Raw genomic sequence first — 20,381 nt, 5'->3', positions numbered from 1 at the left:
AGGTCATAATTTAGCTATAAATGGTTGCATTCAGTCTCAATACAGATTTATTTTTATATTGCATTGATTTGTGTCATTTATTCTTGTCACTTCTAATACTGGGGTTATAATGTGGCAATGGAACTGTAACTGTCACTTTCACAGTGATCACAACACAACTTCTGTGATATTGTTTTATTTGCAACACATTATTTTTGAGGGGCGTAAGCCCCTCCTATGCCTGTGTGTACCCCATAGTGATGATTTGATTGGCTGAGCAATGTCGTATTGAGGACAGAAAAGTGAGGAGGCCAAAAGTGATTGGCCGGAATGTGATCATGTATGGTGATAAAGAGCGCTGCTCACTTCACACAAGTGTGATTTTATTTACATGGCTGAATAAATAATATTCACAATTTTCTCGTTTTCTGATGAGATGCATCAGAAAATGAGACGGAGAGATAAATTACGGGTTGCCCTGAATTCAGAATAATTTTGGAAGCAGCAAACATGAGAACAATTTGCATAGTGTGTGACATGTGCGCTGATGCACTGCGTCAGCGCGACACACACACACACACACACACACACACACACACACACACACACACACACACACACACACACACACACACACACACACACACACACACACACACACACACACACACACACACACACACACACACACGCACGCACACACACACACGGGGGGGGGGGGGGCTTCTGACTCTACTCTGACGTTCACTCCGTGCGTCAATCTGATTTGTCGACAAACGAAACTGGGCGTCGAGGAGATTACAGCTAGAGGAAAAAAAGAAAAGAGAGAGGAAAAAAGACCCGGACATAAAAAAAACTCTCCGACAAATTACTATTCACATAATATTCACACGGTCGACACGGAACAACATCTCCGATAGAAGCTTTTGGAAGAAGGAAAAAAGAGAAAACCATCTGCCGGGATTAACGCTGACGAGTAAAAAAAACAGGACTACGGGTCTAGCTCTGGATTACACATTCGCTGAAAAAGGGAAAATAAAACGACGCTCCGTGGACACGACTCCCGTCCAAACCGACCATGACATGATCACGGAAAACGGGGGGAAAGTGTTATTTGATGAGAGTTCTGGCGGTGGTGGAGGTCGAAGACGGTTCTCCGACACACGGGGGTTTATTGATGTTGCTCGAATAAGCGACCCGGGTTTTGTAAACTTGAACATTGGACAGCATTAATCGCCGTGTTCTGTGCATCGCATTTAGGGACCGGGATTGACAACACACGATCCACCGAGCACCGTCGTCGTTTGAGTGTTTATTAGGGGGGACAGCGGCCAAGCGCTTGCTTGCGTGCCGATGCCAACGGCAGACTGCAGGTTGCTTCACCATGGCGGGATCATGAGGTGCTTGACTTATCTCCTCTTACTCCCAGAAACGCTGAAGAACTCCAGGAAGGTCGGGAAACACTCGGGCGGACTCCCGCTATGCTATGAGATCCTAACTTTGTCCTTGAGCAAAAAGAAGAAGCAGAAGATGGCTGCAGAGCTGTACCCCGCCGCTGCGACCACCGCCAACAACACGTTGGACCTGGCCGGGGGCAACAATGGCACCACCTTTACGGGAACCGCCGGCGAGAAGCCGACCGAGGTGGAGGTCAGTCGGTCCGCTAGCAGCACCGCAACCACTCCGACCACCTCCTCCTCCACCAGCGGCACCACCCAGCAGAACATCAACAACAACAACGTCGATCCGCTCAGCTGGCAGAGTAGCCACCCGACGTTACGGGAGAGGTAGGCTTGCTTTACTGTCATTTTAGCGAGCTGTGCATTGCAATGCTGTGACCGTCCGTCTGCAGCCCTCAGCGTTGAGCTAACTTTTACAAATGTACACACTGTACCCTCTGTGTTGTTGTGACTGAGATGAACAGCGAGGCTTTTTGCAGTATAGGTGGCAGATTCTTCTGGTGCAGTCACATAATTCGACAGGTCACGGGTTTCGGTGTGGTGGTGGCCTGTCGAATTATATGCGCCTTCAAGATTTCTGATATCTGATTTTGGGGGACCCACGTATTAGGTTGTTCATGGCTAGGTCAATAAAACTTAAACATCATAATAGTCCAAATGATAAACCAAACCAGTACAGAAACAATAAAAACGTCCTCCTAACCTATGGACACTAGTGTCGCCCGATATGTCCACTCGATAGTATCTGCAACTAGTGACTTTAGATATACATTATTATTATAGTATAGAATGTGTTCGTACAGTGCTGCATACAATATTTGATGGGTAAACTATTTCAGAGCCATGACATCGTCGTGTTGACGGTCTTTTAGCAAGAACTTGGGAAAACGTGCATCCTAAAGTACGATCAAATGCAAAATTGGTTGATGAGGGTACAATAATCTACACTACAGCAATATGACCCACTTAGGCCAATTTAATTAGCGTCGCCGTTGTAAATGACAGACAGTAATGAAATAAACGATGCATTATATTCCGTGCACACAGTAAGACTGACAAATTGTGCCACCACACCGTTAAGTGATTGTTTTAGGACCTATGGCGTTTTGAGAACTATAGCGAGAGACTGCGCTGTGCTCACAGATATTACATAACACCAGATGGTTACGCTGTTGCTTAATCGTAAATATTCTTGCTTTTAAGGAACGCGTTGATGTTTAACAATGAGCTGATGGCTGATGTCCACTTTATTGTGGGACCCTTGGGGGAGTCTGAAAGAGTTCCAGCACACAAGGTAAATGGGGGGAAATTAAACACTTCTCTTTCTTTAACCAACTATAGACAAACCACTGTATATAAAATAAACGTTAAATCATTTATTTTTTTGGTCAGTGGTCCTACCCACTCTCTTACTATGCAAGTTGCCAACATGTCTCTGCACCATCACTACCAGGGCAAATTCCTTTGCATTTATTGCACTTGGCGGAATGAAGTGATTCTGATTGCATGTGTCACTGATGCATCTGCCTTTTTTGTCCGTCCCTCCTCTCCATATCCGTCCGTCCCTCTCTCCCTCCCCTCCAGTATGTGCTGGCCGTGGGAAGCTCCGTCTTCTGTGCCATGTTTTATAGCAATCTGGCTGAGGAAGAGTCGGAGATCCATATCCCAGATGTGGAACCTGCTGCATTTCTAATTCTGCTGAAGTAAGCCACTCACGCCATCACTCATCTTAGCAAACCAAGCAAGGGAGGTAGAGGGGAGATGACAAGCCCAGTCTGTCACTTCAAAGGATGTTATTACTCATCCAAAAAGCTTAAACCAGAGTCGAATGCCAGGATGCTAGGAGCTCCAGAACGAGCATGGTGACAGAAAGCACAGTGCTCTGTAATTGCTGGTTTCTCTGTGCTCTTTGTTAAACTACAAATGCCCCCCCCCCCCCCCGTCTTTGCCTCATCCTCAAGCCTGACAATTTTCTTTGGGGGGGTATATGCATACTGCAGGGATATAAATAGCCTGCCTTTGTTGCTCATTCAATAGCATTGCCTAAGCCAGCACCATGGATTGTTGTGCTTGTTATCCTGTGTGAGAAATAGTCTGGGATGTGTCAAGTCATCACCCAACCCTCTTTTAGGGAGAGAAGAGCGATTAGAATTTAGTTAAGTTATGGTTTCCTTTTGTTGGTTTGTTAGCAGATGTAGCTACAATTACTAGTAAGACAAATAGAAACACAGAGCATTTGTTCCCCACATTCTGTTCTGCATGCCATTAAGTACAATAATACAAAATAAGTAAATCGGGCAATGCTTTTTACTGATCACTCGTTTGTCTCCCTCCACAGGTACATGTATAGTGATGAGATAGACCTGGAAGCAGACACGGTGCTGGCCACCCTGTATGCCGCCAAGAAATACATAGTTCCAGCTCTGGCTAAGGCTTGTGTTAACTTTCTCGAGACGAGCCTGGAGGCCAAGAACGCTTGCGTCTTGTTGTCTCAGAGCCGCCTATTTGAGGAACCAGAGCTGACGCAGCGCTGCTGGGAGGTGATCGACGCCCAGGCAGAGCTGAGTCTGTGCTCCGAGGGCTTCGGTGAGATTGACCTCCAGACGCTAGAGATCATCCTGAGGAGGGAGACGCTCAACACCAAGGAGGTGGTGGTGTTCGATGCCGTCATGAACTGGGCCGTGGCCGAGTGCAAGAGACAGGGCCTGGGGCCCAACACGCGCAACAAGAGGGAGGTACTGGGCAAGACCCTGTACTTGGTTCGCATCCCCTCCATGAGCCTGGAGGAGTTTGCGGATGGGGCGGCGCAATCAGACATCCTGACACTTGAGGAGACACACGACCTCTTCCTATGGTACACGGCGGCCAACAAACCAGAACTGGGCTTCCCTCTGACCCCCAGGGATGGTCTGAAGCCCCAAAGGTGCCACCGTTTCCAGTCCTCAGCCTACCGGAGCAACCAGTGGCGCTACAGGGGCCGCTGTGACAGTATACAGTTTGCAGTAGACAAGCGGATCTTCATCGCAGGACTAGGGCTGTACGGGTCAAGCGGCGGCAAGGCCGAGTACAGTTGCAAGATCGAACTTAAGAGGCAGGGCACGACGCTGGCACAGAACACCACCAATTTCGTGTCGGACGGATCCAGCAGTACATTCTCTGTGTGGTTCGAACACCCGGTGCAGGTGGAGCAGGACGCATTCTACACAGTCAGTGCCGTGCTGGACGGCAACGAGCTCAGCTACTTCGGACAGGAAGGAATGACAGAGGTGCAGTGTGGGAATGTGACTTTTCAGTTCCAGTGCTCCTCGGACAGTACCAACGGGACGGGGGTGCAGGGCGGGCAGATCCCAGAACTGGTGTTCTATGCATAAGCTGCACTGGACTCAACTATTGGTGGAATATATTGTACACCCCCCCCCCCCCATGCTCCCCGAGCCTTCAAAGTAATGTAGCATTAAAGAGACTAAAGGAGAAAATAATGTCACAATAAATGGCCTGATAGTTCGTCAAGAGAGACTTATTTTAAAACAAAGTAAAGGAAACATTTGTTTTATCTTATTTAAGTTAATGTTATTTTTTAATTTAATTATTTGGTTACATTTAACGTTATTTTCCTTTGTTCTGACATCCCGTGTGGAGAGCTGTGGCTGCTGTAGGAACAACATTAGCATAGTGCTTTGTGGTTATGTAATCAAGCTGAGCTCCATAACTGGAATCAAGTAGGAGCTGCTTCAAATCAGGGTGGGAGCCAGAGACACGATGCTGGTAAATATTCTGCTGTGGCTGGGGAGTTCTGTCTACGCTAACAGCCACTTTAGCAGGCAGGCAACCAACCACCATTTGGAGCCTCTATTCTGATCTTAAAATCAAGTTGGCTGGTCGTATTGCTTCACATTGTGATTTAAGAACCACTGTGGCCTGTAGTAGAACGTTTGTTTTCTGCCCTGCTTCAAAATTGTGCGATTGCAAGTCCATACGATGTTGTTGGTATAGCGCAAGCAGCGATGTTACACGAGGAGCAAACTTTATGTATGTATGTTATGATTAACAATGCAAAAAGTAGTAATTGTAAAAGAAAAAGTCGTTTTGCACTTGAGAGGATGGCCTCCGCAACGTTGTGTCTTTTTTTTGTAAAATACAGTTTAACTGTACAGCTTGATGCTGTTGAAACCCAAGAAATGTTCTGTACAAGAATGCTTATGAAAAAAAAAAGATATAAAAAAAAAAGATAAAAGTTATAATGTGACTGAAGCTTGAGATATCAGTTGTCATTGTGATGCCTTGTTCCTGTGTGAACCCCTATGGGAAGTGGTTATTTGAGGGATAACAGCACCCTCTAGTCATCCTTAGGAGAAGTGCATGCTGGTCATTGTTAAATAAACCCAAGCCAAAGCTGCTTTAATTATTTACACATACACAAAGGATTCATAATGCATGTCAAGTAATTTGAACCCCAGTAATCCAATTAGACCATGAATTTGCCATGTGAAAAATCAAGTCACATCTTACATAGGTGCTATAGTTCACTAGGAAGGCCTTCACTAGGAAGGCCACTAATATCACAATTAGAGCGTTATTCACCATGCAGCTCCATGGGTATAGCTTGGCTTTAACACTACCAGTGGTAAATGTTACATTCTGTGTGTAATGGTGAGAGAGTGGCACCAACACAGCCAGAGTTGGGGCTTGCATAACCTTTGTATCTTCAAGACTAGAGTACAGTATGGAACTAAAACTGCCAGGACGAGTTTTAAAGTGTATATTCCCACTGGGACCTACCATGCTAAAAATGCATACACTCATGGTATTGTAAGACATTTTGGATAAAAGCATCTACCCAAATGGCACATGGGGAGCTTGGCAGGAACAAACTCCAGAGCTAAATATAGGGGCTCATTTGTTCCACTGAACAAACAACAAGAACAGCCTGGCTTACAATCAGAGCTTCTCTGACAGTCTAAGAGTAGACACACAAACCCATTTCAATCCTCATTCAACCCCAAGTCAGTTGTCCCATACACAGTTAGAAAATTAGGGTGAAAATACCATGCTGTAGTTTTACTCTCAAAGGCTTTCTGACTTTAAAAAGCTTAGTTTGGTCAGCAACTAGCTAAATTTAGGGAAATGTAACGTGTATCCTCAAAAGATGTCATAATGAAAAAGGAGGCAGTATGGTACCTATGGCTGGAGCGTTGATGCATAGTTCTCTGGCCAGGACGAGGAATGTTCTCCCCAGAATGTAAACATTCACCTGATGGAGGAAATCAGAGTTGTAATGAAACAAAAAAACAAACAAAACTTTTAGCATGAACTTATAAAGTACATTGATAATTTCAGTGTGAGACAGTGAAGAGGAAGACAATATGGAGGAAGGTACAATTGGGATCTAAAACCTGAACCCACCCAGACTATGTGGTCTGAAGGTGGAGGTTTCAACCATCAATGGGCACTTCATCAAACATTGACATTTACAGAACCATTTACCCATTTAAAAATCCAGAATTTCAAATGTAACTGGGCAACAAAGTTAAGACCCTTTTTTTCTTTTAGACACAGGTTTTTATGTATACATTGTGTGATATCTGTAACAGAAATTCTGAGAGAGATTGGGTGGATTGGGAGAAGAAACGGGTACATCCGTCATCAAGTAGCACAGTTACATAAGACAGATTGTACGAAAAACTCCCAAAATGTATCTGATTAAAAGCCAATTGTGATAGTGAAGGTTTAATCAAGGATTTTATTTAGGCAGTTTCCAACACACACACACACACACACACACACACACACACACACACACACACACACACACACACACACACACACACACACACACACACACACACACACACACACACACACACACACACACACACACACACACACACACACACACACACACACACACACACACACACACACACACACACACACACACACACACACACACCTCTTCAAGCTTCATTATCCCCTTATACCTTGTGCCACTAAGTGTGGTAGAGGGCCGAAAGAAACACAATTTAGATGATGGGGTAGAGGCAGGAGGCTGACTGCATGCACGTGATTTATGTCACTTCCACTTGAGCTATTTACTAGCCCGATTGCCTATGCAGAAGCCTAGTTTAGCAGTTAAGAGAAAAGGGGGCGGGTGGATGAAAGAAGATGTCATTGGGGTTATCAAGCGGGGAACCTCCCATCACAGATGTTTCATTGTATTGGTCCCCAGGCCAAGACACCTCCAGAAGGCTCTGTAGTAAACTCTGCTATGGCAGAAGCCAACCCTACCTTCCATACAAGAGGGATAGAGTCAGTACTGACTAAGTAACAATGACACCACAAGCATTGGTATCTTCTGTATTTCTGACATATGTAATGTTCCTTCCCCAGGTATCAATATCAGAGCAGGAAACCTTATTCTGGTGGTTTTCAATCTCAAAGACATGGTGGCCATTCGGTAGAGAGAGCAGGGGTGAAAGCTTGGTGACCAGGTCACGATCCCCAGGTCAGCTTTCTCCCGTTTCTCTCCAGACCAATCCTTCACATCTCAGGGGTTGGTTTGGGGTCCCTACCCGGGTAGACAGTGAGATGGACAATCAGTCAGGCAGGCAGGCAGACAGATGGAGAGACCGACAGACTCTCACTCTCAGCCTCCTGTGGAGCCAGGCCGGCCTGCAGCCTCACCCCGTTCTATTCTGGGAGTAAGATTCCATTCCGGAATTCAAACAGGAAAACAAAGAGGTGGTATGATGGAACAGAATGGAGTGGATGTTACCCTGGCTTCATGCTTATTAAAGGTATTATGAAATAAGTCAAATTGAATATAGGATATAAATGTAGGATAGGATAAAATGTTGATAGTGATACTATGTGGAAACTATGAAATGTAAACTATGGATGGAATTGTAACTATAAAATGAATAACGACGAATGCCACAGGAACCTCCAGACAGTTTCCAACAACAGGCAGTGAGGCAGATACACCCGGTTAAGGGGTTCTTAACTAAGGCCTCCAGTCAACATTTTGTTGACTGGAGGCCCGGGGGTCTATAGTAGTCCACCTCCTTTTCCCCCTCTACACCAAATATCTTCACTGACATTAGCGTGAAATGAGCTCTTTGGAATAGTAATCTCAGCAAGGCAGATGGCTTCTTGATTAGAGTGGGTGACAATATTATCACACGAAAAGATGAAATTACCTACCTAGGTTCCATCCTGGAGGCAAATCTTTTCTGTGATAAAATGGCCACCAACATAATCAAAAAAGTCAACCAAAATGGCCACCAACATAATCAAAAAAGTCAACCAAAGAACAAGATTCCTATACAGGTTCTCCTCACTGGTCAACAAAAACACCTTAAAGACCCTAACAGGAGCACTCGTACAAGGTTTCTTCGACTATGCATGCACCTCTTGGTACCACAGCACCTTAAAAGGCCCTTAAAACAAGGCTCCAGACTTCACAAAACAAACTGGTCAGGCTACTACTTGGCCTCACTCCCTCAACCCACCTCACCCCTGCCCACTTTGACAGGCTGGAATGGCTTAGGGTTGACGACAGAGTACAGCATCTTGCAATGGGTCTGGTCCACAAGACCACCAAGATACCCATGTACCTGTCAAAATACTTCCTTAATGTCAACGAAGTCCACACACACACAACATCAGAGGGAGTTCAACAAACTAACCCAGATTCGGCACAAACAAGGGACTAAATTAATTTCGCTCCTATGCAACCAAAATGTGGAACCAACGCCCTACCAACAGTCATTAAGATATGCAAATCCGTTGACATGCGAATCCGCTCTCAAAGGGCACCTACGGACGGCTGCAATTCTAAACTGGCCCCCGTAAAATCTGAATCCCCCACCCACCCCTTTTTCCCATCACTGTATGTGTTTTTTCCCTCCTCTATGATGATTTCCTGTTTTTGGCTATATAGAAGTGTATATTTGTACGTCTCTAAATGTTATGATGAATTGAAAATGCTTTAATGGTGTCGCCCACAGTAAACAGTTTTGTATCGAGTTGTGCTTGAAATGTACTCTAGTTCTCCAAGCTGTTAATAAATACTTCAATCAAAAAGTGTATCTATAAGCCCAAAATGCATCATGTAGTGACGCGCTGTGAGCTTTCAGATCTGCTGTTTCCCAAATTGTTTTGCTCCTTCCTTTATGTCTAACCTAATCCACATACCTGCTGCTTTTTATGCAATGTGTGCATATCTTTCATTGTTTTTCTTGACATTTTATTTTCTGTATTTCTCCTTTCTCTGCCCTGCCCCCTTTTCTTTCTTAACTGAAAACAACAAAATGGAGATAGCAAAAAAAAAAAAACTAATTTCACACACTGATTCACACATGTAAACCTGTGATGTGACAATAAAGCTGATTTCTAATGTTTACTCCAGAATAGGTTTGAAATGAAAAGCTCATTGTGACTAGTCATGACCAATATGTCATGGTCTGTTTTATAATGTAGGCAGTAGTTACATTAGTGAAGATTTAAAGCACAACAGACCTAAGAGTTTATATCAGGACATAAATAACTCTCTAAGCCAGAAACTGTCCAGTGGCAGGACATACTTTATGCATCTGTGCTAATCAACCTAAAGGCATCCTGGGCTTGAACGGGAAATGCCACTCAATTCTAGACTTCTTATGTAATTAATGTAGACGAGGATGGTGCATAAGCTACACATTTAATAACTTTATCTATCTGCATGTCTGGAAATATTGACAGTCCATCCTAGACTGCGATTTTCTCCCCAAGCCAAAGATCAGAGAATTAAACTGTTTTACAGCCAGGACTAGTCTGGAGGATCAGCTTGGTAATACACATACCACATAGGCACAGACCTAATCATGATGCCATGTGTTTGAGCTGGCATGCCATCGCCTCTCTCTCTACATGGCTCTGTCCCAAATGGAAGAAATTCTGCTGGTAGCAAGGCATCATGGTCTGTAACTTCCATTCAGAAGTCAAGTCATGTAAAATTCTGCCTGCTATTGGTGCCTTGGCCAATTCAAGTATCTTTCGCAGGGAAGGATATCCCACAATTATATTCAAACACTGTCACATTTGTCAAATGTGATTATATTTACATTATTATATGTTATTATATTAGCAACTGAAAGAAAAATAACAGAAGCGGCCCCAAGCAAGCCTGACCATGTTGAGTCCTTGTTGCATACCGATTGGGTGGGAATTAGGGAAAATTAAGGGTAATTCTTTAAGAATGTTTTTATTATCTTGAAATGATTCATTACAAGCCGCTACTTTGTTGGATTTCTTTTTTTTAAATCCAATGTATCCATTGGTTAGCCACTAAGAAGGTTTCTTGATTACGGTATGTAAACAAGTTCAATCAACACAGCTGCGTGTGTGTGTGCATGGGCCATTCATGATGAGATTCCTGCTTTGGAAGCCTGTTTCAATCATCACTTTCAATACCAGGAGTCTCCACAGAGTCCACAATAACACTTTGCTTTTGAAGGTTGGTGGCTAATCAGGCTTGGGAATCGTAAGGTTCCTTATTCGATCCCTGGCTCCCCATGGGTTAGTGCCGAAGAGCTCTTGAGCAAGACACTTAAAGGTTTTATGACATTAATTTTCATTTTATTTCATTTTTTTATTTTAGGTTTGATGACCTCAATTACACCCAAAAAACCTGAACTTTGAACATTCAGTGGATTTTCTGTGGTCTGGAGTTTTCTCTGGGGGTTGGAAGCCTTTTGACAGGCAAAACAGTGAAATCTGCTGGCAAATCACATTGACATATGAGATTTGCATGCTGTGACATCACAAACAGCAGGAAAATCAGAGCACTTGTTTGAGCCAGAAAACCCCAGACCACAGAAAGTCTACTGGATGTTAAAAGTTCTGTTTTTTGGGGTGCAATTGAGCTCAGAAAACATTAAAAAAAAAAAAAAAATTACAAAAACGTTTTTTTTTAATGTCACAATCCCTTTAACAACTAACAGTTACCATACACCATATATATCCACAATTTAGGACCATATATGGTCCTACCCAAAAATACTTAGTTGACCGGGGTCCCCCAGGGACTACTTTGGGTCGCCTCCCTTTTCTCCAAAACAACAAATCTCTTTACCAAAAATTGCTCATCTACAAGCTCAAAACCATAGACTGTAAAACATAACGGACGAAGAGAGGCGTGACATCAACCCATTGGTTTCTACAGACCAGTAGTGAAGCCAATATTTCAATTCAGCTAATTCTACTCCACCATCTTGGAATTCCAGTCCCAATGGAACCAGAAGACAGGGGGTCTTCAGTAGAACCAGTAGAAGCATACCCTTCTTTAGAATTGATTGACTGAAAATAAAGTATTCATGAAAATATAAGGTTATAAAAAGTGTAAAGTCTGGTCAAATACACAAACTATAATGGAATGAAAAGTCTTCTGCAACCAGTAGGAGGGGAATTAGCGACACGCCGACACCTTCTGGGCCATTAATGAGAACTGCAGCATTTATTACTTTTGCACTGGCTTCATTTGCAGCGGCGGGTGCTTGCCGCCTGCTCACAAAGTGTTGTAAGCTTATAGACAGGCTATTTTGCTAAATGTTCATCCCAAAATAGGGACACTAGAGTTCCAGTGGTAAACGAATTTCCATGTTTTATTTGCTGGCTATTAGGCAGTCTACCTAACATCTGTCAACTTCAACAAAAAAATCCCAGAAGCCAGAAAGTAGGGGACTGAGACTGAATCTTGTGATCTCATTATGTATAAAGTATGGAGCTGATACACAGACTGGACTCACAAAATGTATTTTGAGGTTTTAATACCCAACTTATCTTTATACTGCATTAGTGGAAATGATGGGATGACCAACAGTACCAGATGTTCTGAGCTCCACTTTTACATGAATGGGCTCAGACCTGGTCCCTGCATATCGTATACGCCCGCCCCCCACTCCCCCCCCCCCCCCCCCACACACACACACACACTGTGGGCTGGGTGTGACCCCACAAATCACAGATGGGAGGAGAACCATCACTCTGCAGCAGACTGGACAGTGGACATTAACCATCCAACCACATTGACCCTCAAAAAGACACAGCGACCCCACTCTCCTCCAAGCCACACTCCACTCACTCCCACTCAAAAACCCACATATACTGTAGTGTACACTCCAAACCCCATGACCTAGCCCACTCTCCCGCCCACACACACACACACACACACCTCCCTCTTATTACACACCCACCCAACTCCACTCCCATCTTCCAAATACCACAAGGGGAGAGTGGGACAGAGCTTCTCAAGGACAGCTGGGAGCACAAAAATAAGGCCTCCAGACCAGCTGTGACTGTGAGAAATGTCCCCTCTACACCAACCCCACCCTGACTCACTGTGAATCAGCAGCAGACTCTATTTATACATCCTATACAGGCTTTTAATGACACATGTTAGAGTCTAGTCCACGACCTACAGCTGCAACATGCTACTCTGTGCATGCGTACGTTATGTAGCAGCACTAAGAGCAACAGACAGAAAAGTTAAATTAGCAGCAGGGGTCGAGGAGTAGTTGCCGTAGCTGCTGCACAGTCATTAGCCACTTAAGCTGTATTTTAAACTCAGTCGTACAGCGGTGTTGTGCAAAAATGGTATTATCGCATTGAGATTTTTGCGATCTCAAACATTTTTGAATGCCCATAAAGTAATAGAAGTTGCAATAGTTGTATTAAAGAGTTAATACAGAAGTTGTTAAACGTACCTGCAGAAGGTCGCTGAGGTCTAACAGCATGTCTGGAGAGGTTGTTAAGGCAACTGGACAATGGAATGGAAGCATTTACAGCACACTTTTAAATAGATGCACATGAATGTCATTGTGTGGGGGTTGAATGCTTAGAACTTGTGAATACAAGACCACTAAACATACTCAAAATTGTATCCTGAAAGTGCCAGTTACCGACTCTCAGCTGGAAGTGAGAGATCCCACACGATGCACACTATTGACCAGCTCAGTGGCTTTGTGGTTAGTGTCCGACATGGGACTGGGAGGTCAGGGTTCGATCCCCGGCCGGGTCATACCAAAGACTCTGAAAAATGAGACCCAGCCTCCCTGCATGGCACTCAACATGAAGGGTTGGATTGGGGGCAAGTCCATGCGTCATGTCCAGGGGGTGTACTTGTACATCAAGCTGCCTCATTCTACAGAAACAGGAGATAGGCTCACTTACAAGACTTACTTACTCTGGCCCAGAGGGTTAGCTCAACCGTCTGGGCACCTTTGCCGCGTGTCTTCCGCCCATTTCCTGTCAAGACTACTTTCATCCTATCAATAAAGGCAGAAAAAGGAGGGGGAAAAAAAAGGTTTACTCACTCTGTTGACAGCCTTGGCCTAATGGTGGCGCTAGAAGAAAGAGAAAGGGTTCACCAATGCCATGAGCTTGGGGACCCTATGGGGCTGAAGACAAGCGATGACGTGTGTGGGGAAGTGGTCTAAATGTTTTCAGAACATTAAATTATAAAATAGCAACTGACACTTTATCTGATATAAAACCTAACCTCATGTATGGGTCCATCAGCATTCAAACACAATAAGATGAGGATATTTTTAAGACATCAAACATGTTACAGCGGCTGAAGGCTGTTACTACTGACAACCAGACAAACCTGCTTAGATCAATCAATCAACAATAAATGGGTGATGATGAAACATCGGCTCACAACAGGTAATACATCTACTTCACTGATCCATGTCTACACTGACCTCTGGACACACATAGGGTTGATCCAGGTCTACACTGACCTCTGGACACACATAGGGTTGATCCAGGTCTACACTGACCTCTGGACACACATAGGGTTGATCCATGTCTACACTGACCTCTGGACACACATAGGGTTGGGATCCGGAACCGGAGGAACAGTAGGAACCGGATCCAACGTTGAGGAACCTGGAATCGGTTCCATCACATTTGGAACCGTTTCCGGAGTGTCAGAGCTGGTGTGTGGACTTCACGTCTGCTATACTTTAATTACAATACTAGAGTTCTTAAACCACTAGTAACCACTTTCATGGACCCCCATAATTCAAATGGAACCAAGTAATTACAGGTCCATTTGGTTCCATTTGTACACTCTCATGGTTACAAATCCGTATATCTCAGACTCAAGAGTTACAGACCTCTAAGGGTCCATTTGGAACCGCAAAAGTAACCGGACCATTAAGAGAGAATCTTTAAAATGGTAAATGGTAAATGGTGCATTTATATAGCGCCTTTATCCAAGGCGCTTTACATAGATTGTGCATTACATTCACCCATTCATACACCGATTGCGGCGGAAGCCATGCAAGGTACCAACCAGCACATCGGGAGCAATTTGGGGTTCAGTGTCTTGCCCAAGGACACTTCGACATGTAGACAGGAGGAGCCAGGATTCGAACCGCCGACCCATGGATCATTGGACGACCTGCTCTACCTCCTGAGCCACAGTCGCCCAAGGAACAGGAATCGTAACGGATCCCAATACTCTCACAGACAGACAGACAGACAACACAGACAGACAGACAGACACACAGTGTAAGTGCACACTGTCACTGAAATACACACATGTTGTTGCAACAAAGGGACAAACACAGACGTGAACTCACACCACACACACACACACACACACACACACGTGGCTGGCCGCGCTGGTCTCCGTGGCGACAGCAGCACCTGCCTCCAGGCTGTCAGAGTGGATTAGTGACCCGCAGTTTAAAAAGGCATCAGAATGGAATTAGCAAACAGCGCAGATAAATGGGATAATCTCAGCGCACGGCGTCTGGAGATCACACTCACACACACACACACACACACACACACGTAAACCCTCTCACACAAAGCTCCACCGTAATCAGCAAAATGACAGGGGGACGGGGAGAGTCCACCGTGCACATCTGGTTTGCCTAAGGGTTCTAAACCGTTCTATGGTTACTGTCCCCTTTTCATCTTTTTTAAACGAGCATGGAAGTGCAACTTTTCACAATCAATTAGCATTTAAATTTGACATTTTATTTTACGACAAAACAATGTGGCATCAGTTCAAACACACCGCAACCAGGGTTTTTTGTTTCGTTGTTTTTCCAATTGAAAATTAGCACTTAATTTGACATTTTTTACAAAATGGCATCAGATGGCATTTTCCAATGAAGTTTGGCCTTTGTAGATGAAAATGTACTCGGTTCGCGCTGTTGTTCAAGTGTTTCCTTAAAGTCGTTTTTTATGTCAACGTCAGTTACATAGTAGTTGCACACATGGCTAGAGGTGATATAGCCTTATTGTTGATGAATGATGACCATAAGTTGTATCATAGAAAAATCTAAACCATGGAACATCTGGACAGAGAAGAAATAATTCTACTGCTCCACTTCTGGAGGGTGTTTTAGTTTACAAACGAAATGTGAAATATGCAGTAATGGAACGAAATAAAATAAATAAAAGAAAATCAAGGATGAAAGGGAAAGTAGACACATGGAAGATGTAGGAAAGACCCCGAATATTTTCTATGCATTTACTGCTCTGGTTCTAAAAAACACTACAGATCGTCATCGAGCGCTGTTCCGACGCCCCCTGGGATAAAATTGCACACCTAGTCAGTTGTGGAACAGGAGCTATTTTTGCACAGTGCAGACACAAAATAAAACTACAGTATACAAAATTACACACACGCACGCACGCAGTAAACAGTGCTGTGTGTAGGCTGCGTTTCATTAGCTAAAACCTGGCTGGGCTGCTGCACTTCTCTTACATAACAGACCCAGAGTCAGTAATAAACTAAACAATGACACGTTGAGTGCTGTGCAGAACCACAACACAGGCTCTGGTTAGAGGCATGGTTATAATCACTGTGATGCAACTTTGTAACGTCTGAGAGGAGCTGAGTGAAGATTATGAAACGCAGTGAAACGCTGAGAAACAGAAAACACAGGTCGCCCGGCATTTCATCACTCAAGCCTATTGTAACTAATTAATTGAATCATAAAGGACATTCTGTACCTTGACATTATAGATCAGTTATGTGACAACTTACAAGAGATTGCCATGTATTCTAGTAGTAGTCTAAACTATACGTTTCGATGTTTTCTCTATATCCTTATCTTGTTATATTCATACTTTTGAGAACTTACTGTGTAAATAACCTAACCATGTGTAAACAAAGCTGGCAGTTCACCGTTCAGCTTGGCTAAGCTTGGTGAGAATGATTAGTAGGCTACACCCAAGAGCCGATTCAATTTGGGGGGAAAATGTTCAAGGTGTAGAACAAAAGAGGTTTGGGCAGGATTTGCACCCCAAGGAGCATTTGCTCATTTAAAAGAAAAAATAGACACTTTGGCTTCTCCCCTGTGTCTCCCCTGCTTCGTCTCCCTCTCCCCTTCACCTTCCGAAAGTTCCTACACGATAAAGTGTTAATTTAACTCTGAGTGTGTACACATTTTACCATGAATCGTACACTCTCCGAGCGACAAATGGATAAATTAATACTGAGGAATTTACTGTGTACCGTTTGTATCAGTATGGAAAATATACAAATGTAAGATGGACAGATAAATCAATAGACAAGACTGAGACAAAGATCAATAGAAAGTAAAATTAATTATGGAAGTGCAGCGTAATCAGAAACCCAGTGAGGATACGTGGCGTCCCCTCTGTGCGACAGACCAGGTAGAGACAGGCAGCGAGGACGTGGGACGACTTGCGTCCGCAGGTCAGGTGTTTGTTCAGGGCCATCTTGTAGAAGTTGTAGGCTGTGTCTAGACAGTGTTGGTTCATCTGCAGCCCACGACCCAATGCTTGGATATTGCGCTTTGCTGGACAGAGAGATGGAGAGAGACAGGCAGGTCAGTGTATACTGTACATACACACACAAAGGCATATCAGTACACACGTGCCTACACACAACATAAACACCAGTACTGTAGAAGCCTGCTATTACACAGGTGTACAGACCTAACTTCTCCCGAGATAAGTTTCATAGCAATTGCAGAAACACAGGCACCATACACGTGTATGCACACTAACGGAAATACATGCAGACACAAACGCATGTTAAGTATGTCTCTCACACACACACACACACACACACACACACACACACACACACACACACACACACACACACACACACACACACACACACACACACACACACACACACACACACACACACACACACACACACACACACACACACACACACACACACACACACACACACACACACACACACACACACACACAAGCAGAGGTGCAGGTGTGACAGAGTTCACGACCTCACTCTTAGTCAGACAACCTCAGCTCACAAGCATTCTAATACACACAAACAGATGTCCCGATCTCCTCCATGAAAAATCATGTCTGGGACTGGAAGAGAGAAGTCCGAGTTCATACTTTTGTTATGTGCGGGTGTTGCACATATGCACAACGAACATATGTGACTAAGATGTGACTACGTTTGTAGATCTGCTATTTTTGGTGCATGTTACCGGCACGGAACAAAGTATAAATCAGGCATTAGGTCAGGCAGGAGTTTCTCAAGCTTTCCTTCAACCTAAATTGTGCCTTTAAGTTTTTGTGTCACACAGGTGATGTTCAATCTAACTCTAAATCCATGTTCTGCGACATCTTCAATCCTTTTTCTCGCCAAAATAAGACAATAGACATACAAACATCTTATTTTAAAGGCATTGATGCAGAAACATAAAAATGTATTCATGATAAATAAAATGGGTAAAAAAATAAGAAACAGGAATAAATTTACACGAGACCGCAAGGGGAGCAAATGGACAAACACAAGTCATGTTGCACTAAAACATTTAGTGTAACCTGACGAACAGACGATTATGACATTTACATGACGATTAATTGTGATTAACAATTCAAATTGTGTTTTTGTCGTTGAACACTGGAACATATGAATAACATTTATATTTCCGCTTGGCTTTTAGGCTTTGAAGTTGCACAGGGCAGATGTGATAAATGATGACTGACATTTATTCTTTCATAACTTTAAACTTTCACAAAAAACATGTGTAAATTGCCAATCTACAAGCTCACAACACCATTTCCACTACTGTTGGAAAATGTATAAATATTTTTCAACATGGAATCTTACAACATGCTAAAATAATTGATTGTGACAGGCCTAAACATGACATTGCATAATGTACATTAGACAAGACTCACTAGACCAGGGGTTCCCAAACTGTGGTGCGTGACATGAAAAAGCTAATGGTGGTTTTATGGTGTTATTTAACACAAACGGCAAAATCCGGTAAAACACTGTAAGGAGATGAATAGAGCAGCTGTGGGAGCATACAGAAGCTGCATGTCTCTCAGTGCACTGACACTCTGTGATTATTTGCAATAATCAAAAATGTATCATTTTCGGCCAAATACAACGAGACTGAGCATTGGGGGGGTGCGTCAGCTAGATCAGGAAGTAACAGGGGGTGCACGGCCAAAAACGTTTGGGGACCACTGCACTAGACCAATGGTAGGCAACAATGGCGCAGAACTGGCTTACCAGAAATAATGTGGCCCAGCGAATTATTTCATGCATCCTTTACATAAAATAACTAACCAAATCTGTGTTTCACATACCTTAAACAATACACTGTTTCACTCCTTTCTAAGAAGAGACCTTGAACCATGAAAGAGCTCTTGTTCGAAAAGGAGTATGACTGTCTGTCTCCAGATTAACTATTTATCAAGGATTCAAGGGTTCGGCCTGCACAAAATGATTACACAAGGATTTCCAGCTGCACCTGTAACATTTGTGATTACACACACATTTCTATCATCTGACTGTGTGTGTGTGTGTGTGTGTGTGTGTGTGTGTGTGTGTGTGTGTGTGTGTGTGTGTGTGTGTGTGTGTGTGTGTGAGAGAGAGTGTGAGTGAGTGAGTGCGCGCACGCGCGTGCAGGAAGTGTGTTGCCCTCCTCCAGATACAGAACAAGTAGGATTTCAGCGTGGGGCTCAAGGACACTTCTGCAAGGCACACAACATGTTGAGCTACCGAAGTGGTGGTGGGGTAGCAGGGATCAAACGACGACTTTTCCAGTAAAAGGACGGTCTGTCTTTCACTTCTAGACTTCCCAGCTAAGCTGCCTGCTCATGATAGTGTCATGCAGCACCCCCTCTGGTAGTGTGTCTGCTGGCTCTGAATCACAGCATAAACCCCATTCTTGACCCGGCTATAGGACCTCATGCATTACACAGGAAATGCCTACTGAACATTGAAAATTGATCACACATGTTGTGCCCGTAGCTGGTGATGAATTCCTGTTCAGTCTATAGAAGTGTCTATTTGTACGTCTCTAAATGTTTTGATGATTTGAACATGGTGGACCCTATTGGAAACAAGTGTAATGCTTAATTGGGTCGTCCACTCACAGTTAACAGCCTTTTTATTGAGTTTGTGCTTGAAATGTACTGTAATTCTGCAAACTGTTAATAAATTCTTCAATCAATCAATCAATCAGTTAGTCTGTAACTGCTCTAGCAAACACTTTGGCATTGAGCAACCCCTTGTTTAGAGCTATTATTCAATTCTCAAAATCTTGTTGATTAATTTGTTAATTCAACTGTACCAGATACTTTGCCAGGGAACCAAGTAATATTACATTTTTTAAGTATTTGGTTGTTAAGCTAATCAGCTATACAAGTCACAATCAAAATCATATCAGCAATCATACATACCGTAGAAACATGTGTAAAAAGTGTAAAAAGCTCAGACTCATGCAGATCAACCAAACAGGGTTTTTTGGGTGATCCCGTTTAACATCAACGAATCGACAAAACAAATTAAAATGTATTATAAATGACTAAATCGATTAGTCTTATTAACCACTTATTATCCAATACTTCAGTGTAAAATGGTGGCGTGCAAAAATAGTGAAGAATCATACATATCCGATTTTAACTATC

At 43.5% G+C, this 20,381-nt stretch overlaps 2 protein-coding genes across 4 annotated transcripts in view; one reads left to right on the top strand and one right to left on the bottom strand.

Moving 5' to 3' along the window:
• Positions 1–20,381, bottom strand: part of brf1a (BRF1 general transcription factor IIIB subunit a) — a 128,421-nt gene that overhangs the window by 82,904 nt on the left and 25,136 nt on the right. For all 3 annotated transcript variants that reach the window (XM_079527340.1, XM_079527341.1, XM_079527342.1), the window contains exons 4-6: positions 17,090–17,263; positions 13,181–13,212; positions 6,618–6,690 (exon numbers count right to left, since the gene is read on the bottom strand). In XM_079527340.1, the coding sequence (XP_079383466.1) occupies positions 6,618–6,690; positions 13,181–13,212; positions 17,090–17,263 (279 nt within the window). The remainder of the gene's footprint in view (positions 1–6,617; positions 6,691–13,180; positions 13,213–17,089; positions 17,264–20,381) is intronic.
• On the top strand, positions 808–5,690 carry LOC306941720 (BTB/POZ domain-containing protein 6-B-like). The gene is made up of 4 exons (XM_079527348.1): positions 808–1,766; positions 2,643–2,733; positions 3,024–3,142; positions 3,778–5,690. Exons 1-4 carry the CDS (start codon positions 1,333–1,335, stop codon positions 4,808–4,810), a joined length of 1,677 nt encoding a protein of 558 aa, XP_079383474.1. The 5' UTR covers positions 808–1,332; the 3' UTR covers positions 4,811–5,690.

This window comes from Electrona antarctica (assembly GCF_951216825.1).
Source record: "Electrona antarctica genome assembly, chromosome: 18".
Taxonomy (NCBI): domain Eukaryota; kingdom Metazoa; phylum Chordata; class Actinopteri; order Myctophiformes; family Myctophidae; genus Electrona; species Electrona antarctica.
Note: the sequence above shows the minus strand (reverse complement) of the source record. Positions and strands in the feature narration are given on the sequence as shown.

Bases quoted from the DNA above. Each gene is read 5' to 3' on its own strand.
- LOC306941720 (XM_079527348.1), top strand. From the start codon at position 1,333: ATGCCAACGGCAGACTGCAGGTTGCTTCACCATGGCGGGATCATGAGG. The intron at 1,767-2,642 runs GTAGGCTTGCTT...CTTGCTTTTAAG, and splicing joins CACCCGACGTTACGGGAGAG to GAACGCGTTGATGTTTAACA. The intron at 3,143-3,777 runs GTAAGCCACTCA...CTCCCTCCACAG, and splicing joins GCATTTCTAATTCTGCTGAA to GTACATGTATAGTGATGAGA.